Here is a 22,037-nt window from a genome sequence, read left to right on the forward strand (position 1 = left end):
AAAGTCGTACAGTTTCCCCTGTACAAGAATACTGGGAAAGGTCTTTTCCAGAAAAGTGGGTAAAGTATAACATATTAAGTTGTGTGCCTCCCCCCCCCCCTTTTTTTCCCTAAAGGAGAACCCACTTTGCATAATAAGAGACAGGAGCTAAATGCTAATAGAATCCAACATGGTAATCCGTAAACCTAAGAAAACTGTTAATTTTTATATGCAACCTCTCATTTTCTTGACTTTTTTTCTTTTTTCCACTGATGCTTAGGTACTAATCAGTTTTGTGAAAATCCGTGATTTAACTTTTTGAATTCTAATCAAAGGGAGCTCCTGATTATATAAAAAATTATGACTAAAGAACAGCAAAAAACAAAGCAAAACAAAAAAAACCACCACCTGCTAGAGGAATGCTTAACTAAGAAATTCCCTCTTGATGAAATAGTACAAATGATAGCTGTTATTTAGAAATGCTCACATTTTTATTTATTGGAAAGTTTCTCACTTTCTGCTTCAGTGACTGAGAATCTAGAACTTTACAGCACATAAAAACTAATTGTAGATCCATAGAACCATATGGATTCAGAGAGAGCCCTTGTCCCTCTTTCAGATATCAGAAGTTAACCATCTAAGCCAAGAATAATCTGCCCTGTTTGTGATGTTTCCAGAAGGGTTCCTGTATTTGTATAATAGACAACACTGTATGTATAAATCCATTGACAGATCAATGGAGAACCAAAGTATTACTGCTTAAAATGTATAGATTCTTATATTATATCCAACAATTGATTCTTTAGCAAAGTTTTTATGTCATAAGAATAAATAGGCTTGGGACCAAAAGTTGGGAGAACTGGTTTTATAGTTTAAATGACTCATGAATGACACTTAGAAAATCAAGTTATTTATTTTTTTTAAATATAAAATGGATACTAAAAAATCCTGAAAAGAGCCAGACATGGATGTGAGCACTTGTTTTAAGACTCTTGTCTCAAAATAATAAAGGTCTGGGGATAAAAAAAAAAAAAAAAAAAAAAGGTTGGGGATATAGCTCAATGAGAGAACTTGCTAACATGTACAAGGCCCTGGCTTAAATGATCTCTAGTGACACAAAACCAACCAACCAACCAACTCTCTAAAATTAATAAGAATTGACCAGGATGTGGACAAATTAGAAGGTTGTGCACTGTTGGTTAAAATGTGAAATGGCGTAACTATTGTGGAAAACAATCTGGAGGTACCTCAAAAAATTAAAAATAGAATTACAATATGATCCAGAAATTCTACTTCTGGTTATACAGTCAAAAGAATTGAAAACTGGAATTCAAACAGATATTTGTACACCTATATTCATATTCACATTCTTATTCTTCTTTTTATTATTATTATTTTAGTACTGGGATTGAACTCAGGAGCACTCAGCCACTGAGCTACATCCTCAGCCCTATTTTGTATTTTATTTAGAGACAAGTTCTCACTGAGTTGCTTAGCATCTCACTTTTTGCTGAGGCTGCCTTTGAACTCACGATCCTCCTGCCTCAGCCTCCGAGCTGCTGGGATTATAGGCATGTACCACCACACCCCGCATAGCAGTATTATTTAAAATAGCCAAAAATTGGAAATACTCCCAAGTATTCATCAATGAATGAATGAATAAACAATATGTAACTTATATATACTATGGAATATGATTCAGCTTTAAACAGGAACGAAATTCTGATGTGCTACAACATGAATGAACCTTGAGAACACTGTACTCAGTAAAACAAACCAATCACAAAAGGATAAATACTGCCAAGTCTATTTATACAAGTGAGATGCTTGAGTAGTCAAATTCATAGAAACAGAGTGGAATGGTGGTTCTCAGGGGCTTGGGGGAGGAGGGTGGGAAGTTTTGTTTAGTGAATACAGGTTTTCAAGATGATGGTGGTTGCACATCTGTATGAATGCATTTACTGCCATTGAATTGCACACTTAAAAATGTTAAGATGGGGCTGGGGCTGTGGGTCAGTGATAAAACACTTGCCTAACATGTGTGAGGCACTGGGTTAGATTCTCAGCACCACATAAATAAACAAAATAAAGGTTTTGTGTCCATCTACAACTAAAACAATATATTAAAAAATATTAAGACGGTAAATTTTATGCTCTATGTATTTTACATATATATATTTGTGTGTGTGTGTGTATAATTTATAAAACATGGGCCTATGTTTCTTAACCTCTCTTTCATAATGGATCCCCCCCACAAATACTCTTTTTAGACATTTTCCCCCTAATCACCATTCTCCAAAAAACGTTAATACCAGAAACATACCATATGTTTGTTTATGTATGCTACATCTATCTATGCTTTATATATAAAGAGAATAAGATTTTATTTTTGTCACCTAAGAACCCTGATCATGATAACCCTCATAGAGAATGATGTATCAGGGTAGAGTGGCATAAAGTCAGAATTTATAAGAATAAAGCCTAGAATTTTTGATTGATATATTTTTTGACTGATATATTTTTAAAGTACGAGCAGAGATCATAAAAAGCCTAGACTTGAAGAAACCTATGTGTAAAAATATTTTTAAAATGTGTACATTGATCTACTCTTTTATTTAACAAGTATTGTCTAAGTGCCTACTATGTGGTAGTCTCTGCTAAAGCAATGGGAATACAATGATAAACAAAAGTAGACACGTTACTGAATCTTTTAGTATTTTATAGTCCAGTGGGTGAGACAAATATTGGCCCAAAATAGCACAAATAAGTGTAAAATATTAATATCAATAAGGCAGGACCATGCTTTCATGGAAGGCTCTGGAGTTTCCTTCCTTATCTCTTCCAGCTTCTGGTAGTTGCTGTCTGTGCTTGCCACTCCTTGGCCCTCCTTGATCTGGTGAATTGTGCTAATGTCTTCATGTGGTCCTCTCCCCTAAAAGTCTGTCTTCCAAATGTCCCTTGTTTTATAAGGACACTATTTATCGGTATCCCACCCTAATCCAGTATGACCTCATTTTAACTCGATTATATTTGCAAAGGCTATTTTTTCCACATAAGGTCTCATTCACAGGTGGACATGAATTTGGAGGGACACTATTCGACCCAGTATATCACTAAGACATGAGATTGTGCTAATTCATTTAAAAGGTTTTTTATACAATTAAAACAAAATGTATTAACAGCTGGCATTTATAGATTCCAAGTACCTTGATTGTGTAGTGTCACTACACTATGATTGTCAACTACAATAGTTGTGGGGGCTAAAATAAACTGAGTGACGGCCCAGGGTATGATCCTGGCAAAGCCAGGACCTAAAAGAGGCACTTTGACTTCAGAGATTGTGTGTATGTGTGTGTGTGTGTGTGTGTGTGTGTTTTCTTGGAATTGAACCCCAGACCTGGAGCATTCTACCACTTAGCTACATTCCCAGTCCCTGCCCACCCCCCCTTTTTTAAAATTTGAGATGGGGGTCTCACTAAGTTGCCCAGGCTGATCTTGAACTTGCAATCCTCCTACATTAGCCTCCCAAGTCCCTGTAATTACAGGCATGCACCACTGCGCCCAGCCTCTAGAGACCACTTCTAACACTAGGCTCAAGTGGCTGCCCTTGTCCAGTTGCTCTTAAATTTATCAGAAAAAAAAAATGAATTAATCAGCTAGTTACCTGCCTTAGCAACCACCTCTCCCCATAAACATTTGTTGTCCACACATTTTTATCTGCATACAGCTTTTTATACATTCAGAATGTTTGCAGCTCCAGGCTAACAGCCCATGTGTAGGAGTAGAGACCTTCTGGTTGGTCCATTTGGACTGGCAAAATATAGCTCCCCCTTTTTCCAGGAACTTCTGGGCTTGGCTTTCTTTCCCCAGGTCCACAGTGTTCAGTTCATGGAGTTCTCCGAAGTGGAGTATGAGGATTACTATTACAGCACAGAAGACGGCAGTATCCACACCCGGGACCAGCAAGGGGTGCATATTATGTACGACGAAGCCTTAAGGGATCTGGAGGAACTCGAGGCAGAGCTGCTGCTTGTGGCCAGCCATTACATTGAGAAAGAAAAAGGTAAGAAGGCACATTAAAAAAAAAAAAAAATCCACTGCCACGCCAGGCATGGTGGTGCATGCCCATAATCCCAGCAGCTTGGGAGACTGAGGTAGGAGGATATCGAGCTCCTAGCCAGCCTCAGCAACTCAGCAAGGCCCTGAGCAACTTAGTGAGAGCCTGTCTCAAAATAAAAAATAAAAAAATAAAAAGGGCTGGGGATGATGGCTTTAGTAGTTGAGTCCCTGTGTTCAATCCCTGATAATCAATCAATCAATCAATCAACTGGCCAAATAGAATAAATAAATAAAAACACCTAAAGACCCTAATTAATGCTCTCCATCCCAACATATAAACTCATATTTAATGGTGTCTAAGCATTCAGTAAGCACGTACCCCGCCCCTTACACCCAACACATGCTCACTTTAGAAAAGATAATGTTTCCTGCTCTGTCTCCCTTTCTGATGGAGACTGTGCCTCCTCTTTCAGGGCTCAGTTGTAACTCTTGCTGTTGCTTAGACTCTGTGGCCCAGGGACATTTCAGTGTCACCTACTGGGGGCCCCGGATATGGTGCTGAGACCTGAAGGAAGCAGAATGAAAACAAGTGAAATGAACACCTTTTTCCCCTAAGCAACTGACCTTGAGGAAACTGCATTTAGAAGCAGAGACATCCCAGGGTTCCTAACAGGAAACCACCAGGATGCAAGAAGATCTGGCTAGGAAAATGCCAGACAAGCTCCAGAGGGAGGAATCATTACTCAGGGTAATCAAGTAACCCATAATCTGTATTCTCTCTTCCTTTCCAATTTTAGAAGTAGATGAGGTAAGAGTATTTCTTTTGGAATAATATGATAGCACTAGCATTACATCTGGAAAGAAAGAGCTTAGAGTTTCTAGACACATTGCAACACCTACAGGGAAATTTAGCAAGGGTTTATGTTATTTTGTAATGTGTGCAGACTGTAATTAAGGATAATTCATGTTCATATAGTTATAAAATGCTGCTTGAAGAATGTTTGACAACTAACTTCTCAGATCCCAGACAGAATCAGTTTAACAAAGGGTTGAACTCTATGCCCCATCCTTGTCACAACCATTGGTATCTGAATCATGGGGCGCAGTGATAGCATCATCCAACATTCCAGAGCATTTAATTTCAACGCTCAGCTTTTAACTTTACAGGCTATCCTATATATTAATGCATCATTTTTGTCCATATGAATTTATAATACCATGCAACTGTTTCTAGCTGCTAAAGATTTAATTTGATCGAAACACTTAGTCAGTAGTCATTTACCCATTGGTATCTTTCAACTGAGCTTTGAAGTGTATAGTCACCAATTATGAAGTGATTTCCCAACAGGTCTTAGAGAAATTCCTGATCCAAGTCTTTATCTTGCTAAGTACCCATCATATACTTGATAACTATTCAATTTAGACTTCAGCACTGAAAATTTCTTCCCTTCTAACATTTCTCCTGAACGAGGCCACTTAAAATTTTAAAGCAATAACAATACTGGTAGTGAAAACTAACATCGACATAATGTAAATATTTTAGCTCAATAATGACAATAATTAACTTTATGGACCTAAGTTAGTAGTTAACATAATTAAGGAATACCTTGAAAACACTCCCTGAAAGTTTTTGATTTAGCTAACATTAAACTGAATTTGTTAATCACCAAGTCTTTATAAAAGGAAAAATGTATGTTCTGCCTTTAATATATATAACTGAGCATAACTGAATTTTGTTTTTTCTATTTCTAAAATTACTCTTTAAAATCAGAAAGTAAAACTCAAAACTCCTGTCAAATTAGAAGTCAAAAAGTATGACTTCAGGGCCTCATCTTTGCCAATGATTCTTTAGTTCATTTTTAAGAATCCCAATGACTGGTTCAGTATGACCAGTTCTGCGAGGCAGCTGGTAATCCAAAAGCGTGCTTCTAATAGAAACAGCTTCTTTGAAAGTCCTGGTTCTAATCATTCCCACCCCCTCTCCCAGGTCTCAAAGAGGGCAGCAAGTCAAAGAGTGGCCAGGATTGGAGATGGACCCAGGCAGGTGTGGACAGATTTGCTGTTCTGTATGACATATGGACATGGGAAGCAGCTCTCCTAGAAAACAAACGTCAGGTATTTTTCCCAAAAATAAAGCATCTGTTAAAAATCATTCTTATAAAACTCAGTTGTTTTCTTCCCTCCTTCTCTTTTTCTCTTCTCTTCCTTCTTCCCTCCCTCCCTCCTTCCCTTCACCCTCCTCTTTCCTCCTCCCTCCTCTCTCCCTCCCCCTCCCCTTCTCCCTCCCCCTTCCTCTCCTCCTTTTCCTTCTTCTTCTGAACCCACTGGGACTTTTAGTCAAGTTTTCAATAAAGCAAATATTTTTATGTAAATAATCTCAGCAAATCATAAGAATATGGGTAGTAAAATTTTCTTTGGTTCTTTGTCACAAAAATAAAATGTGAAGAACACTTTATTTTTTTATTTTACTTTTTTTTTTTTTTTTTTGGTACTAGGGATTGAACTTAGGGGTACTTGACCACTGAGCTACATCCCCAGCTCTTTTGAATTCTATTTAGAGACAGGGTCTCACTGAGTTGCTTAGTGCCTTGATTTTGCTGAGCCTGGCTTTGAACTCACAATCCTCCTGCCTCAGCCTCCTGAGCCTCTGGGATTATAGTCCTGCGCCACTACACCAGGCAAGAACACTTTATCTTGAGGCATAATTTGTTAGAAGCCTTTATAATTTAGGTCTTTCTAATAATATGTATACTTTTAGTGAGAATGAATGATGATTCCTCTGACACTCATTATCTAGTCATAGGGACAAGCTCACTTTGCTAAATACAAGATAAACTGACTGACCCAATCATGGCCTTTAGAAGTATATGCCACTTGAGGGTGGGTGACTGCCATTGGGCAAGGAGTGCTGAGTGCATTAAGTTATGGGGTGGAGTTTAAAGCAGTGAAATAGCAAGCTACTAAACCATTAACCATATCATTAATGGCTCCTATCTCAATAATAAATGGAACACTGCAGATATTCTGCTCTTCATTTGTGTCCTTAGCTTGAATTAATAGTTCTTTTGATAATCACAATTGTTAGGAGTTTATCCTTCAAACATTAAGTTTTTCTTCTGCCAGATACTGTTCGTGGCATTAAGGACATGTAACACTGGGCCCCCGGTTAGAGGGAGAGATCTATCTTACGTGGTGGCTGTCAGAATGGAGGAAATGCTAGGAAGTCTTCCCAGAAGAATAGACATTTAACCTTATTACTAAATTATGAATAAGATGTTGTCCAGCAGAGGAAAGAAAAAGATTCTTAAGCAGATGAAACAGCACTTATAATGCCAGGGAGTTGTAATGTGGGATTGGCTCATTAGAACCCAAGGTAGAATGCTATGGCATGTTGGGAAACCTTCTAAACATGTTTTGGGTGCAGACTGTGAAGAGCCTGAGAGTCATGCCATTTTAAAGTTTAAGGCAGGCATGGTGGCCCACCCCTCTAATCCCAGTGATTTAGGAAGCTGAGACAAGAAGATGGCAAGTTGAGGCCAGCCTAGCAACTTAGCAAGACCCTGTCACAAAATAAAAATAAAAAGGGCTGGGGATGTAGCTCAGTGGTCATGTGCCCCTGGGTTCAATCCCCAGTATAAAAAAATAAAATAAAAGTTTATCATAAAAGCAAAGAAGAGCCATCAATGATGAACTTCCAAAGCTGACAGCATGATCATGCTTTGTTCATGACAGAAACAGAAAGTCCTTGCGGGGGGGGGAAGTTATTACAATGGTGACCTAAAGAATTAGGAGGAGGTGTGGCACAAGAATTAAAATCCAGAATCAATAAGTGGGATGGACTCAAACTAAAAAGCTTCTTCTCAGGAAAGGAAACAATCTGTGAGGTGAATAGGGAGCCTACATCTTGGGAGCAAATCTTTCCCCCTCACACATCAGATAGAGCACTAATCAATAGGGTACATAAAGAACTCAAAAAGCTAAACACCAAAAAACCCAAATAACCCAATCAATAAATGGGTCAAGGACCCGAAGAGACACTTCTCAGAAGATGATATACAATCAATTAACAAATACATGAAAAAATGTTCATCATCACTAGTGATTAGAGAAATGCAAATCAAAACCACTCTAAGATTTCATCTCACTCCATTCACAATGGCAGCTATTATGCATACAAACAACAATAAGTGTTGGTGAGGATGTGGGGAAAAGGTACACTCATACATTGCTGGTGGGACTGCAAATTGTTGCAGCCAATATGGAAAGCAGTATGGAGGTTTCTTGGAAAATTGGGAATGGAACCACCATTTGGCCCAGCTGTCCCTCTTCTCGGTCTATACCCAAAGGACTTAAAAACAGCATACTACAGGGACACAGCCACATCAATGTTTATAGCAGCACAATTCACAATAGCTAAACAGTGGAACCAATATAGAAGCCCTTCAATAAGATGAATGGATTAAAAAATGTGACATATATACACAATGGAATATCACTCAGCAATAAAAGAGAATAAAATCATGGCATTTGCAGGTAAATGGATGGCGTTGGAGAAGAAAATGCTAAGCAAAGTTAGCCTATCCCAAAAAACCAAATGCTGAATGTTTTCTCTGACATAAGGAGACTGATTCATAGTGGGATAGGGAGAGGGAGCATGGGAGGAATAGATGAACTCTAGATGGGGCAGAGAGGGGTGGGAGGGGAAGGGAGTGGACATGGGGTTAGAAATGATGGTGGAATGTGATGATCATTATTATCCAAAGAACATGTATGAAGACATGAATTGGTGTGAATATACTACGTATAGAACCAGAGATGTAAAAAATCGTGCTCTATATATGTAACAAGAATTGTAATGCATTCTGTTGTCATATATAAATAAAAAAAATTACAGAAAAAAAGAATTAGGAGGAGGCCCTCTACTGAGGATGCAGCAGTGAGAACAGAATGGAGGAGCAGACATGAGAAAACTTTGACGTGGAAATGGCAGAATTTGAAGACTAGGTCTGAGTGAGGAGTAAGGGTGGGTTTTAGGACTTCCTTGGGGTCAGGGAGTAGGCTCTTAACTTAAACAGGACACAGGAGAAAGGAGGGTGGTCTTAAAGGAGAAGATAATATTGAGTAGGACACAAGGCATTTGAGAGGGGTTTGCTAAAACCCAGGTGTGAGTGTTTTGTAGGGAGCCATAGACTAGACTGGTTTTTTTTTTTTTCTTCTTTTGTGGTACTGGGGAGCTAACCCAGGGCCTCTCACATGCTAGGCAAGTGCTCTACCACTGAGTTACAACCCCAGCCCTGTGGGGAGCTATAGGTTTGAAGTTCAATAGCAGTTGTGAATTGGGGGTGTGAATGTGGCAGTTGAACCCCAGTAATAAACCCATACAAGCAGGAAAAGCTAGAGTGGTCTGCATGAGTCCCTGAGTAATACATTCAAGGGGAAATTCATGGAACAAGGAGTAGACAAATAGATTGGAGGAAAGCAGGGAAGAAATGGTATAGTGAGAACCAGCAGAACAAAGAGTTTTACTTAGGAGGGGATGGTTGCTGGTGTGGAGCCCCGTGGCCCATTGAGAAAGACGGCACCTCAAAACCAGCAATGAGTCAGCACTCAGGGGGTCACTGGCTGCTGAGTGGGACTCTTTCAAAAGAGCTATGGGGGTGGAAGCCAGACTGCAGTACACTTTGATGTGGTCTGAAGATAGGGAAGTGGAGTGTTTTCTTTGAATTGTTTTTCTAGTAGAATAGATAGTTCACCATTTCACCTACTCTTTTGCTCTGTTACTTGTGGAGATGAAAGTCACCAGATTTTTATTTTTATTTTATGAACAACTGGCTGGGCTTAAGAGGTGCAAGTCTTGAGCCTTGGGGGAAAAAATATTCTTCTTTTCAAAGATAACACTTTGTTATCTTTGTAAGAGTTAGTCTGCAACCATTAACTGCCAATTAGAACATTATGTTGATCAACTAAGTAAATGAGAAATTTAGATTCATAGTGCAGTAATTAGAAAGGTGGTATTAAATGTAAACAGGACAGAACTCCTACCTCCCCAAGTGTATTGGTCTAGGCATGCATTTTAAATGCCCCCCCCCTTCCTTTGCTCTTCTCTCCCACCTTCCCTTTCTATTCCTCTTGACCTCCTTTGAATTCAAAGGCAATAGAAGAATAGAAGGGCAGAGAGGACAGAAAAACAAGCCATCTCCACACTTTTACCTACAGTACATTCTGTGCTAAGCTCTCAGGGCTATTCACTAGTTCTTTCTAGAATAAATGAAACTATTTTAATTTAAAACAATTGTTGAAAATGTCTCCCTCCTTTCTACCCTGAGAATAAGTTCACCATAGAAAGTTATCTGTGCCAACACTATAAAATATGGTCTCCAAGCCAGAGATTCTGTCCAAAGGGTCCATTTTCAATGGCTAAGCCAGATTTCTATCTTGAATACAATTGGTTCCCCCCAGTACTGATTCCACTGCCAAGTTTCCCCAGCTGTTTTTGATTGTTAAGTATATTGGTGTCACTACTTACGAATTGCTTGAACATATTGGGTTATTTAAAACCTTTAAAATGACCATTTTATGTATGAAGATTCATCATATTAAAACGGGTGTCAATTGAAGTGGATTAAAAGGCACAGAGAAGCCAAATCTGCTGCACTAGCTCCTAAGTGATGCTATCTTCTGCTAATTCTCTCGATAGTCCCCCAAAGATACACTCAGAGGATAATTTGAATTAGCATATGCAGCACTTGAAAGATTTTCATGCATTATTCTTTTGAAAAGAAAATAAAGAATTCTGTGATAAGTTGAACCTAGCATTGGTTTTCTGTTTTGGCACTTTCAGTTGATCTAAAACACATTTAAAACTTTTTTTTTAAAATCTTACAAAGAAAAAAAAAGTTTGAAATAAAAATAATATAAATGCAGGAAGGGTTCATTTTATTCATTTTTGTCTATTTCTTATTTTTCTCCAATATTTGATGCCTACTATCAGTGTGTACAGCATATTATTTTGCCGGTAAGTTGGCCCTTGACACACACAGGTGACATTTGACAGGCTGGGAAGACTTCTTAGACAAATACCAGCCCAGATTTAAATGGAAATGGGCCAGTTAGCAAACAGATAATAAATAGAACCTATGAGGCAAAAAAAAAAAAAAAAAAAAAATCATGTCCCACCCCTGTTGGGAAAGAATTCATACTAAAATTATACAAGGATCCACCTGAGAACTTCTCAAGGCTGTTCAAAATTTGAAGACTTATCAATTTAAACAACTAAGGCTATCAGATGAGATACTGCAATATTTGGCACATACTTATACTAAAAAAAGTATTTATTATTTATCTGAAATTCAAATTTGACTGCATATCTTATGTTTTTATTTACTAAATCTGACAACCTTATCAATAGCAATGGCGTGCAATTAGTGTGGGCCTCAGCAAGCTGGTTTCACCAGATTAAAATCACCAGCAAGAGCTTTCCCCACAATTCCTTATGAGCATCTCCTGCCAAATAACCAAACAACTGGGCTCTTTGTCCAAAAACAGGTCAAGGAAGTATCAATACTATTTAAACCAGCTCCTGGGATTGACCTGACCCAGCCAGAAGGGTTCAGGTTAGTCCAGAATGAATTAGACAAGTCATTGTTTCTTTCCTAATCCTCTCCTGGGGCGACTGGGTGACACCCTTCTTACTCCATCAAGTCATTCTCCCTTCATTTCTATTTTTCCTTCTGCTATTTAATAATCGAATATTATTCTAGGGTTGATCTGAGGTTCATGGAGCAAGGTCATTTAGGTCGTTACATTGCTTCATTCATTTTTCCCTGAACTCACCTAGAGTCAAGGGGATTATTTTCCTTCATTTTTTTTCTGTACACTTGTGATATGAAGGTTTCCAGCCTGTGGAGTGCCTTCCATGACCTGGGTTTTTAGTCTCCTTTGGGGCTTTCCTTTTCATATAGAGGCTGATCCAAAGTTCCTTAGATTAATATTTCCCAAAAAAGTATTTCCTAAAAATCAGGCACTAAATAAAGTACCTCAGGCTGTCCCTACTTGAGCCTTGGCATTGAGTCCTCAGACACTGGGCATCTCTTAATAGAGAATGCTTGGATTCCTGGTGGGCTGTTCAAAGCCAGACTCAGCAACTTAATGAAGCCCTAAGCAACTTAGCAAGACCCTGTTTCAAAATAAAAAATTAAAAGTTTTGGGGATGTGACTCAATGGTTAAGCTTCCCTGAGTTCAATCCCTGGTATCAGAGGGGGCGAGGGGAGCCTGTGTTCTTTCCCTTTCCTCCCTGACTTGGTTTACAGATTTACTCACTACACCAGCTTGTGTTGATGCTGCATCTGCCCACACCAGGGCCACAGGCTATTCTGATGTTCAAATTGTTCTCTCCTCCTGAGGCCCTGGGACTTGCCAAAGCCCCAGGAGGAGATTCCCCTCTTGCTGGCCCATAGGGGTCTTCTGCTCTTTCTTTTTTTTTTTAAAGAGAGAGTGAGTGAGCGAGTGAAAGAGAGAGAGAGAATTTTTCAACGTTTATTTTTCAGTTCTCGGCGGACACAACATCTTTGTTGGTATGTGGTGCTGAGGATCGAACCCGGGCCGCACGCATGCCAGGCGAGCGCGCTACCGCCTGAGCCACATCCCCAGCTCTTTCTTGACTGTTCACCTATTTTTAGCTTCTTGATAGTTACTTTGAAGCCTACCAGCACACGTTGGACCCTGAGGAAAGGTTTGCCTTAGCACAAACGATGACTGACATTATGCATCGGCGCCCCAAGTTTGATCTTGGCCACCCTTATTTCATTAAGGCCTACCAAGACGAATGCACCTGCCTGAGGCTTCACCTGCAGCTAATAAAGGGCTTCCTTAACCATCAGGTGAGTAGGGTTTTAAATATTGCATATGAAAAGGGGATGGAAAACATGAACCAGAAGATAATGTTTTCCTTTCATTGCTGGTGCAGAATCTGGGCTTTCTAGCATGTTTGTTTGTAAGCTCATTTGCATTGCTGAATTCCAAGCATAACTCAGGTTTTTTTAATTTTTTTTCTTTATTGCGGTACCAGGGATGAAACCAGCAGCACTCTAACACTAAGCTTCATTCCCAGTCCCGCCTTTTTTTTTTTTTTGCATGGAGGGACCCAGTCTTGCTAAGTTGCTTAAGGCCTCACTAAATTGCCCAGGCTGGCCTCAAACTTTCCATCCTTCTGCCTCAGCCTCCCTAGTCACTGGGATTATCGGCATATGCCAAAATGCCTGGCATAATTAGGGTCTTACAGGGTGGTCTTTAATCCTATTTACTGTTAATTGGGTGCCTCAGTTTTCATGAGATCATAAAGCTTATCAATACAGAAATAACTAATGATACATCTTTTTCAAGACATATAATATGGTGTCTATTTAAAATTTTTGTGACTATTTTTAGGACACCGAAAGATATGATCCCATTGTACATCCTCTAGGGAAAAGCTGGGCATGAAGCAAGCAGGAAACAAAGGGTAGAATTTTTTCCAAATTGTGAAATATTTGACCTAAAGAAGTTTTTCTTTTGCCTCTGAACCATGGTTGCTTGTGCTTTCCTTGGCTTGGACAGAGAGACCAGTATGTCTCATCTCAATGAGTCTTCATAATGTCAGGATGAAAATTAGTCAAATGATAAAAAGACACAAAAGGATGATGTTCTTCTCCTGTGAAGGCTCATAACTCACATCCACAGGAAAGTCTAACTCTTCTCATTGTGGCACTTTACGCCGCTACATTTTAGATGGAGCGCCAGCGGGAGTACTTACAGAGGCTCTGGCGAGATGATCATCCAGATGATCGCAAAAAATTCGGACTTCCCCTTAACATCATTTGTAAGCAACTTATTTCCATCAACAACAGCTGGTAAGTTGGTGTTGTCTTTACATTTTGCATTTAATGTAGATTAATGAAGGGCATAATGTTAAATCTACTCCTCTAGGAAGCACCTCTCAGGTATTTGAGGAGATGAGAAATATATGTCTAAAAGCCACAGAAGAGGTATTCCCTTGAATATTGAATGTCCCTTTGCTTTGTAAATAATAAAGACTAGGTGGCTGGGATTTAAGCAGGTCACTAGGTACAGAATCACCATTCCCTTGTAAAGTCCTTGGGAAAAGGCAGCTGCTTTTGAAATGCACATAAGCCTACATATCTGACTTGGATGTGCTTGAAAGTTTTTCAAAAGGAATTTTTCTCTTCTAACAAGTGTCACTGCAGAGACCTCTGAACTTACCCCATTTAAAAAAAATTATTTCTTCTTTTTAGATATACATGACAATAGAATATATTTTCACATATTATACATACATGGAGTATAACTCCCCATTCTTGCAGTTGTACATGGTGTGGAGTTACACTAGTCATATATTCATATATTAACATAGGAAAGTTATGTCCAATTCATTCTACCATATTTCCTATTCTCATCTCCCCTTCCTTTCCTTCATTCCCCTCTATCTAATCCACTGAATTTGTATTCTTCCCTCCTCCCCTTATTGTATGTCAGCACATCTAAATATCAGAGAGAACATTTGGCCTTTGTTTTTGGGGGATTGACTTATTTCATTTAGCAGGATAGCTTCAGTTCCAACCATTTACTGGTAAATGCCATAATTTCATTCCTCTTTATGGCTGAGTAATATTCCGTTGTGTATATATACCACACTTTCTTAATCCATTCATCTGTTGAAGGGCACCTAGGTTGTTGGTTTCATAGTTTGGCTATTATAAATTGAGCTGCTATAGCTGGGTGCGGTGGTGCATGCCTGTAATCCCAACAGTTCAGGAGGCTGAGTCAGGAGGATCGCAAGTTCAAAACCAACCTCAGCAATGGCGAGGTGCTTGGCAAATCAGCGAGACCCTGGGGATGTGGCTCAGTGGTTGAGTGCCCGAGTTCAATACTGAGGACCAAATAAATAAATAAATAAATAAATAAATAGAGCTGCTATAAACATTGATGTGGCTGTGTCACTGTAGGATGCTGATTTTAAGTCCTTTGGGTATATACCAAGGAGTGGAATAACCAGCTCAAATGGTGAGTCCATTCCAAGTTTTCTGAGGAATCTCCATACTGCTTTCCAGAGTAGTTGCACCAACTTCAGTCCCACCAGCAATGTATAAGTCAATCTTTTTCCCCACATCCTTGCCAACATTTATTGTGAACTCACTAAGGCAGAGTTCAGTTTCCTGAGACTACTCAGAGAGGGTGCACATTCTGTCTCCTCCTCCCTATGACTCTTCCCTCTCTCCTCCTGCCCTCCAGTCTTTGAGGGTAAAGGGAACTGGGTGGCAAGTCACAAGTTGACCTGTTTATTCATAGATCAAAGTCTCTCCACTGCCTTCAAATGGGTGGAGAAATTGTCTAGCTTCTCTCAACATCCAACAAAGACTTGTTGCACCAGGCAGTGTGCCAGGAGCTGGGGACACAGCTGTGAGCACAGGCATAGCCCTAGGCTCCTGGGAGGTGTCTATAGGAATGACAGAGTTTATGTAAGAAATTGCCATAATGGGCTATGGTATCATCTTGGGCACAGGCACAGTACCGAGGGAATTAATAGCTGAGATTCTAACCTCATTTCTTCAGAAACAGCTGGGAGCTTCGGATGCAAAACTCTGCCTTTTCTCCCTAGTACTTTTTCAGGACTGATATCTTCACTGTAATGAACTTGAGACTCCAGCTGTGTATACAGCTTGCTATGGTGAGAATCTACCATTCAGGAAATGATTTTTGGCTAAGGTTATATGGATACTAAAACCTGTCAGAATCGTCTCAGATGCAAATGTTACTTGTCTGATGAGGATCCTTTCTGGATTTGGGGCTGTCTTTTTTAAGATCCAGGACTAAGGAGAATTCCATTTGCATGAGTTTAAAGGGAAACATTTATGTCCTTCGGTTCTATGTAAATGTCTTGTACTAGAGCCTTTATTTCCAAAGTAGTAATAACTCACAGATAAGCATTTTATTGTTTCTGGCCTCTGTTTCTGAAATATAACATTCTTGCCGCAAGTATGAATAATTCCAGCAGTTGAATACAAAAGTTTAAAATTGTCTTTGTCCATTAACATTTTTGGCAGGGGAAGATAAAAATTCAAGTGAAAAAGAGAAACTTATAACCATGAAAATTATTTTTAAATTTTATTTTGTTTTCAGATATCTGACTAGATATTGATGACTGAATGGCTGACAATTTTGACATCTTTTATTTTGAGATGGCTTTCACTATGTATAGGCCAGGCTGGTTTTGCACTCCTGGATTCAAGTGATCCTCCTTCCTCAGCCTTCCAAGTCCTGGGACTATCAGTGCACAAAACAGCACCAGGATCATATATAATCTTACTCTTTTAGAGCTTTTAGAATACATGCCTATTTATTTCCCTTTTAAAGGGTCTCTGTTAAAGCAAAGAAAATATATGTAACCCTGGTTGGCCTCTGAGGTCCCTCTGGATTCCTAGTTCTTTATAATGCTCTGGATCTATAGAAGCTATATCATTGGTCTTTAAAAATCTAAAATTCAAATATCTTTGTTGCATAAGATTACCATTCAATTTTTCTCTCTTTAAGCCCAGATTTGAAAAACATTTATTTGTTGGAGTTCCACCCTTCCCTGGGCCTGGCAGGGTTGGTCCCCAAAGCCCTGGAGCACCTGTTCAGTGAGGCCTGCTGCACCTGCAGGCCCACATCACCCAGTGGCCTCGCCTCGCTGGAGCGACACATCCTGCAACTGGCTTTGAACCTGTGGCTCGCGCCAACCAAGCCCGAGAATTGGTACAGTGAACAGCTCCAGAAAGATGTGGGTTCCTTCTGCAGGGGGTAGTTTGGGTTCTTGGCAAGAGAACACTTCCTTCCAGATGTTACTGTTTAGCTCTGTTTTTCTGCTTGGCTCTATACCCTTCTTTTTGGCCAGAGATAGATCACAGTGCTAGGCCTTGCCAATAATTTTATGTGATTTTTCTTTTTTTGGTCTAAGTTTCTAGTTTATAAGACTGCTGCTACAATTAAAATTAAAATGGAGATTATGTAGGTATGGGAAAATATTTTCCGGTTTATTATTTACAACAAAACATGTTTTTATTAAAAATTACATATTTTCTTCTAAGACTCTTCTTAGAATTTGCTCTGTTTGTCTTGAGTCAAATTCTGGTGGAGGAGACAGAATACTAAGTTTTTGGACTTCCCCATTGAATCCTACCATTAACCTGCTGAGTCTGGGCAACTATTTTAGCCTTTCTGAGCCCTACTTTTCTTGAAATTTTATGTTTGTATATTTGGGGAGAAATTAACAGAGGTAAGCTTGATGACCTTGAAAGTCCTTTTTTCTAATGCCCAGTGATTCTAACTGTGGCCTAATGATTTATATGGTATCCTTAGTTGGATTTTAATCCTCTTTCTTTCTTTCTTTTCTTTTCTACTAAGTCTATCAAGATTGAGCCTGGGTTTCCAATTTGACGTTACTCTGTGGGGCACTTGCTATATGATAGAAAAACATCTGCTCCATGTTTCTGTCTTATCTTCTTATCCTCCCCCTCCCAAACTAAGACTTGATGTGATTTAAAATTTATTAGATAATATAAAATAATAAAATAAAATAATATAAAATTAAAGAGAATTTAGCAAAAGAGGGAAAACAAAATTTAACCACTCAAATACACTCAATATTTTTCTGAGTTCATGTATTTTTCACATGCCTGTTTGACATAGTTACAAACATATCTTTCATACACTGTTATCTTCTATTTTTCTTAGTGAATATTATACTATATATTTTCCCGTGTTACTAACTAGTCTTTTCACTCACCTTTATGACCACATCATTCTCTTATGTAATGAATTATGACCACTCTACCCATTTCCCTACTGATGGGCATTTGAGTGGCTTCCAGTTTTTCATCATTATTAAAAACACCAAGAAGTACATCTTTATGCTTAGGGATTTTTCCGAATTTTGAACTGATTCCTTTGATAGATTCTTGGAAGTGGAATTGCTGAAATGAAATTTAAATCTTTGGATACAAATTGGCAGATTATTTCCTGAAAGAGCTGTGCCAACTTATGTTGCTACCAACAGAGGGCCGGATTTGGTGAAAACACACAATGCATGTGCTCATCTAACCTAAACGTATAGTGACAATATGATTTTAATTTACATTGCTATTTATTGAGATTATTTTTGCAAATGTTTGGTTATTAGTTATAATCTTTGCAACATTTCTGTTCTTTGTTCATTTTTCTGTTGGAATCCTAATGCCATTCCTATCCACTTACATGAGCTTTTCTATCATATGTCTATCATATTTTCTGCAAATATTTCCCCCATTTGTCTTTTAACAGAAAAATTTTATTTTCATTTAGTCAAATCTGTTGATCATTTCCTTTGTGATTTCCTCTATCCTTCTAGATGCAGTGAGAAAATCTTTCTCCAGATGTTTCAAATTTTCTTATTTTATTCTAATTTTACAGGTTTGCTTTTGTTTTTAAAATATTTAACTCCTTTACTATTTCACTCAAGTGTGTGTGTGTGTGTGTGTGTGTGTGTGTGTAAAGTATGAATCAAAATTGAGTTTTTCTTCAAACTATCAGCCATTTATTTTACTATCATTTACTGAAGATTCTTTCTACATTGTCTTATGGTGCTGTGTTTTTAAAATATATTTGAAATTTTCTTATAAATCATAATGAATATCTGGGATATTTGTCTAGTCTCCTATTGATACCTTATTATTATTATCATCATTATTATTTTTGGTACCAGGGACTGAACCCAGGGCCTTGCAAATGGTAGGCAAGTGCTCTACCTTCTGAGTGACACCCCCAGCCCTTAATAATCATTTTTGAAATGTGTTCAAATCTGTAGTTAGAAATGCTAAATATTCAGCCAGATTTTTTGTATTAGGTTAAAAAATGTGGGAAGTATTACGCCTAGAAGACATACAAGAATTTAATACTTCTTTGGTATCCTGTTAAAGGACATCAAGGGTCTAGGAAAGACATCCTGAGTACAACAGCCTTTGGCAGATAAGTGGGTAGATGAGGAAGCTAGTGTACCTTGGGGGACCAAACCAGGAAAGGCAGATAGAGAGTCCCCAAACTTAGTCCTTGTTGGGGGTGGTACCTTAGGGGACAACAAAGATGTCAGAGCAGAGTTACCCATGAGGGAGGTACCACATGGCATTAAAAGACATTTTGTTACTTCACAGATTACCTATGGCAAGCTCTAAGTATGGGGAAGGAGTCCTGTGAGGACAGTTGGGTGTCCTGTCAAACTGTTGGACACGGCATTAGGAAGCTCAGTTTACTCCAGATACCCTGGGCCTGGTATAGAGGGGAGGAGAAGAGAGAGATTACTGAGTTATGTTTTAATTATAAGCACTAGATTATGGTAAGACATCAAGTGATAGGCTCCATACATGGGAAAAATATGCAACTAGAGAATTGGATGCCAACGTGTATGAGTGCTGTCAATGTTGTTGATTCCTTGTTGGCAAAGGTGGATAATGGTGTCTGTGGTGCCTAATTCCTGGGGCGGGAGAGTGTCTGGCAAAAATAAAAATGAGTTAATATGTGTGTAAATACTTGAAATTTTGAAACTGCAATTAGAGGGATTTATAAAAAATTATTGGCCACCAAAATAATTTTTAAGGTCAGGGACTTATTTTTCTATTTATATTATTGTTGTCTTTATTTAGACTGAAAACATTTATAATAATGATAACGACAAATGTCTTTGTATACATTAACACAGCTCTATTAGGTAGTTATTATCTGGTAGTAACTAGTAGATATTGTTATTATTTTTATCCCTACTTTACAGAGATGGTATCAGGGCTGGGACTTGAGCTCAGGAAATCTGGACCCAGAGTCCATGCAATGACAGCATTTCAAAAAAAAAAAAAAATGAAGTCTTTTTTTGTGTGTGTGTTTTGAAAGGTACTTTGCATTCTTTCAGCTGTTTTCAGCTAGAGTGATGGGAGATCCCTTTCTCGTGGAAGAGACAGGCCTGCTTGCACTCACATCCGCAACAGACGAAGGACAGAAACAGGGCCAACATCCTCACATGCTGCTCCTGGAGACATTTTCCAAACTTCTGGAACTCCTGACCCTCCGCCACCGTCTGATTGCAATGAGTCTTGAGAGTGCACACCTAGCCCGGTTAGTAGGGGGACCAAGGAGCCAGGTGAAATGTGAGCATTACAGCAAAATGAGGGGAATAAATGACAGGCCCGGGCCTCCCCATCTATAAGCCTTGCCCCAGAGTGAGTGTTCTAATTGGCTAAAGTGATCACCTAGCATGTTCTAGCCCTATTTTGTATTTTATTTAGAGACAGGGTCTCACTGAGTTGCTTAGGGCCTCACAGTTGCTGAGGCTGGCTTTGAACTCATGATCCTCCTGCCTCAGCCTCCCAAGCTGCTGGGATTACAGGCATGCGCCACCGCACCCATCCATAGCACATGACTTTTTAATTGATGTTTAATACTGGTTTACCAGTTTTTCTGCTAGCATCTGTTCCCTGAATGCAAAAAGCCCTGTCCACATTGTTTACCATGATATCCCATTACCTGGTCTCTTCGTCTGTTTTGTGCTGCTATAACAGAATGTCTGAGACTTGGGAATTTATAAAGAATGGAGATTTATTTCTCCTGGTTCTGGAGGTTGGGAAGTCCAAGGTTGAGAGGCTACATCTGCATCTGATGAGGGCCTTTTTTTTTTTTGGGGGGGGGGGGGGTACCAGGAATTGAACCCATGGGTGCTTAACCACAGAACCACATCCCCAGCCCTTTTAAAAAATATTTTATTTAGAGACAGAGTCTCACTGAATTGCTTAGGTCCTTGCTAAGTTGCTGAGGCTGGCTTTTGAACTCATGATCCTCCTGCCTCAGCCTCCCAAGCTGGGATTACAGACATGCACCACCTTGCCAGGCATCTTTTTAAAACAATTAATATATATATATATTAATGACAGTAGAGTGTGTTTTGGCATGTTATACATACACGGAGTATAACTTCCCATTTTTGTGGTTGTACATGATGTGGAGTTATATACTCATATGAACTCCATTTTTTTTCTTTCTTTTTAAAAATTTGTTCTGCTTAGATATACATGTCAGTAGAATGTATTTTGACATATTTTTACAAACATGGAGTACATCTTATTCTAATTGGAATCCCAGTCTTGTGGTTGTACATAATATGGAGATTGATTGTGGTGTATTCATATATGTACATCAGAAGGTTGTGCCAGGTTCATTCCACTGTCCCCCTTGATCTCAGACATTTATTCTCCAGAACTCTGAGACAATATATTTCTGTTGTTTAAGCTACTAAGCACTTTGTGTGTTTCTGTGGCACTTCGTTACAGCAACCTGAGCAAACTGACACAGGTGCCAATTGAACTTCCTGCATCAACTTCTCAAGATGAGAAATGTGTGAGAACAGGGGTGTGGAGACTGGGAGAACATTGTAGACATGTAAGGCTGAGATGCCAGAGGGCCACCTGGCATCTGCCACACTGCAAGCCATGGAAACCTGGGACTGGGGCTAAGAGTTGAGTCAAGTTAGACATGGGAGTCACAGAGTCTTACAAGAGGGGGTGATTTTAGGGCCTGGGGTTGGATAGTCGGCTCAAGGAGGGGATGCAGTAAATGAGAAGAAGGTCAGGTCTAGAACTCAGGAAACACCAGAATTTGAAAATGAGAAAGATTGGGCAGGAGCAGGAGCATAGTGATCTTGGATCTGGGACAGCACAGATGTTTTCTTCAAGGACAGGGTAGAGAGGCCAGCCAGGAAATGCACTTCGAGAAAATGGTGAATGTTGAATGGGGAGTGACATTGGTGACCTCGTGAGGGCTCTGGGGACAGAAACCAACCTGGAGGAAATGAGAGTGGTGGAAGTGCCCAAGTGCATCTCCTTCTACTTTGACTGTGTTCTGCAGCCCGCAGTGGTCACAGTAAGAGCAGAACGCAAGGCCTGGCGGGGGG

At 39.2% G+C, this 22,037-nt stretch overlaps 1 protein-coding gene across 7 annotated transcripts in view; it reads left to right on the forward strand.

Moving 5' to 3' along the window:
- The window catches only part of LOC107151888, a 165,527-nt gene that overhangs the window by 67,230 nt on the left and 76,260 nt on the right, over nucleotides 1-22,037 (forward strand). For all 7 annotated transcript variants that reach the window (XM_048785791.1, XM_048786035.1, XM_048785843.1 and 4 more), the window contains 6 exons: nucleotides 3,850-4,042; nucleotides 6,026-6,153; nucleotides 12,718-12,918; nucleotides 13,805-13,926; nucleotides 16,625-16,853; nucleotides 20,007-20,209. In XM_048785791.1, coding sequence (XP_048641748.1) covers nucleotides 3,850-4,042; nucleotides 6,026-6,153; nucleotides 12,718-12,918; nucleotides 13,805-13,926; nucleotides 16,625-16,853; nucleotides 20,007-20,209 — 1,076 coding nt within the window. The remainder of the gene's footprint in view (nucleotides 1-3,849; nucleotides 4,043-6,025; nucleotides 6,154-12,717; nucleotides 12,919-13,804; nucleotides 13,927-16,624; nucleotides 16,854-20,006; nucleotides 20,210-22,037) is intronic.

Source organism: Marmota marmota, unplaced genomic scaffold, assembly GCF_001458135.2.
Source record: "Marmota marmota marmota unplaced genomic scaffold, marMar, whole genome shotgun sequence".
NCBI lineage: Eukaryota > Metazoa > Chordata > Mammalia > Rodentia > Sciuridae > Marmota > Marmota marmota.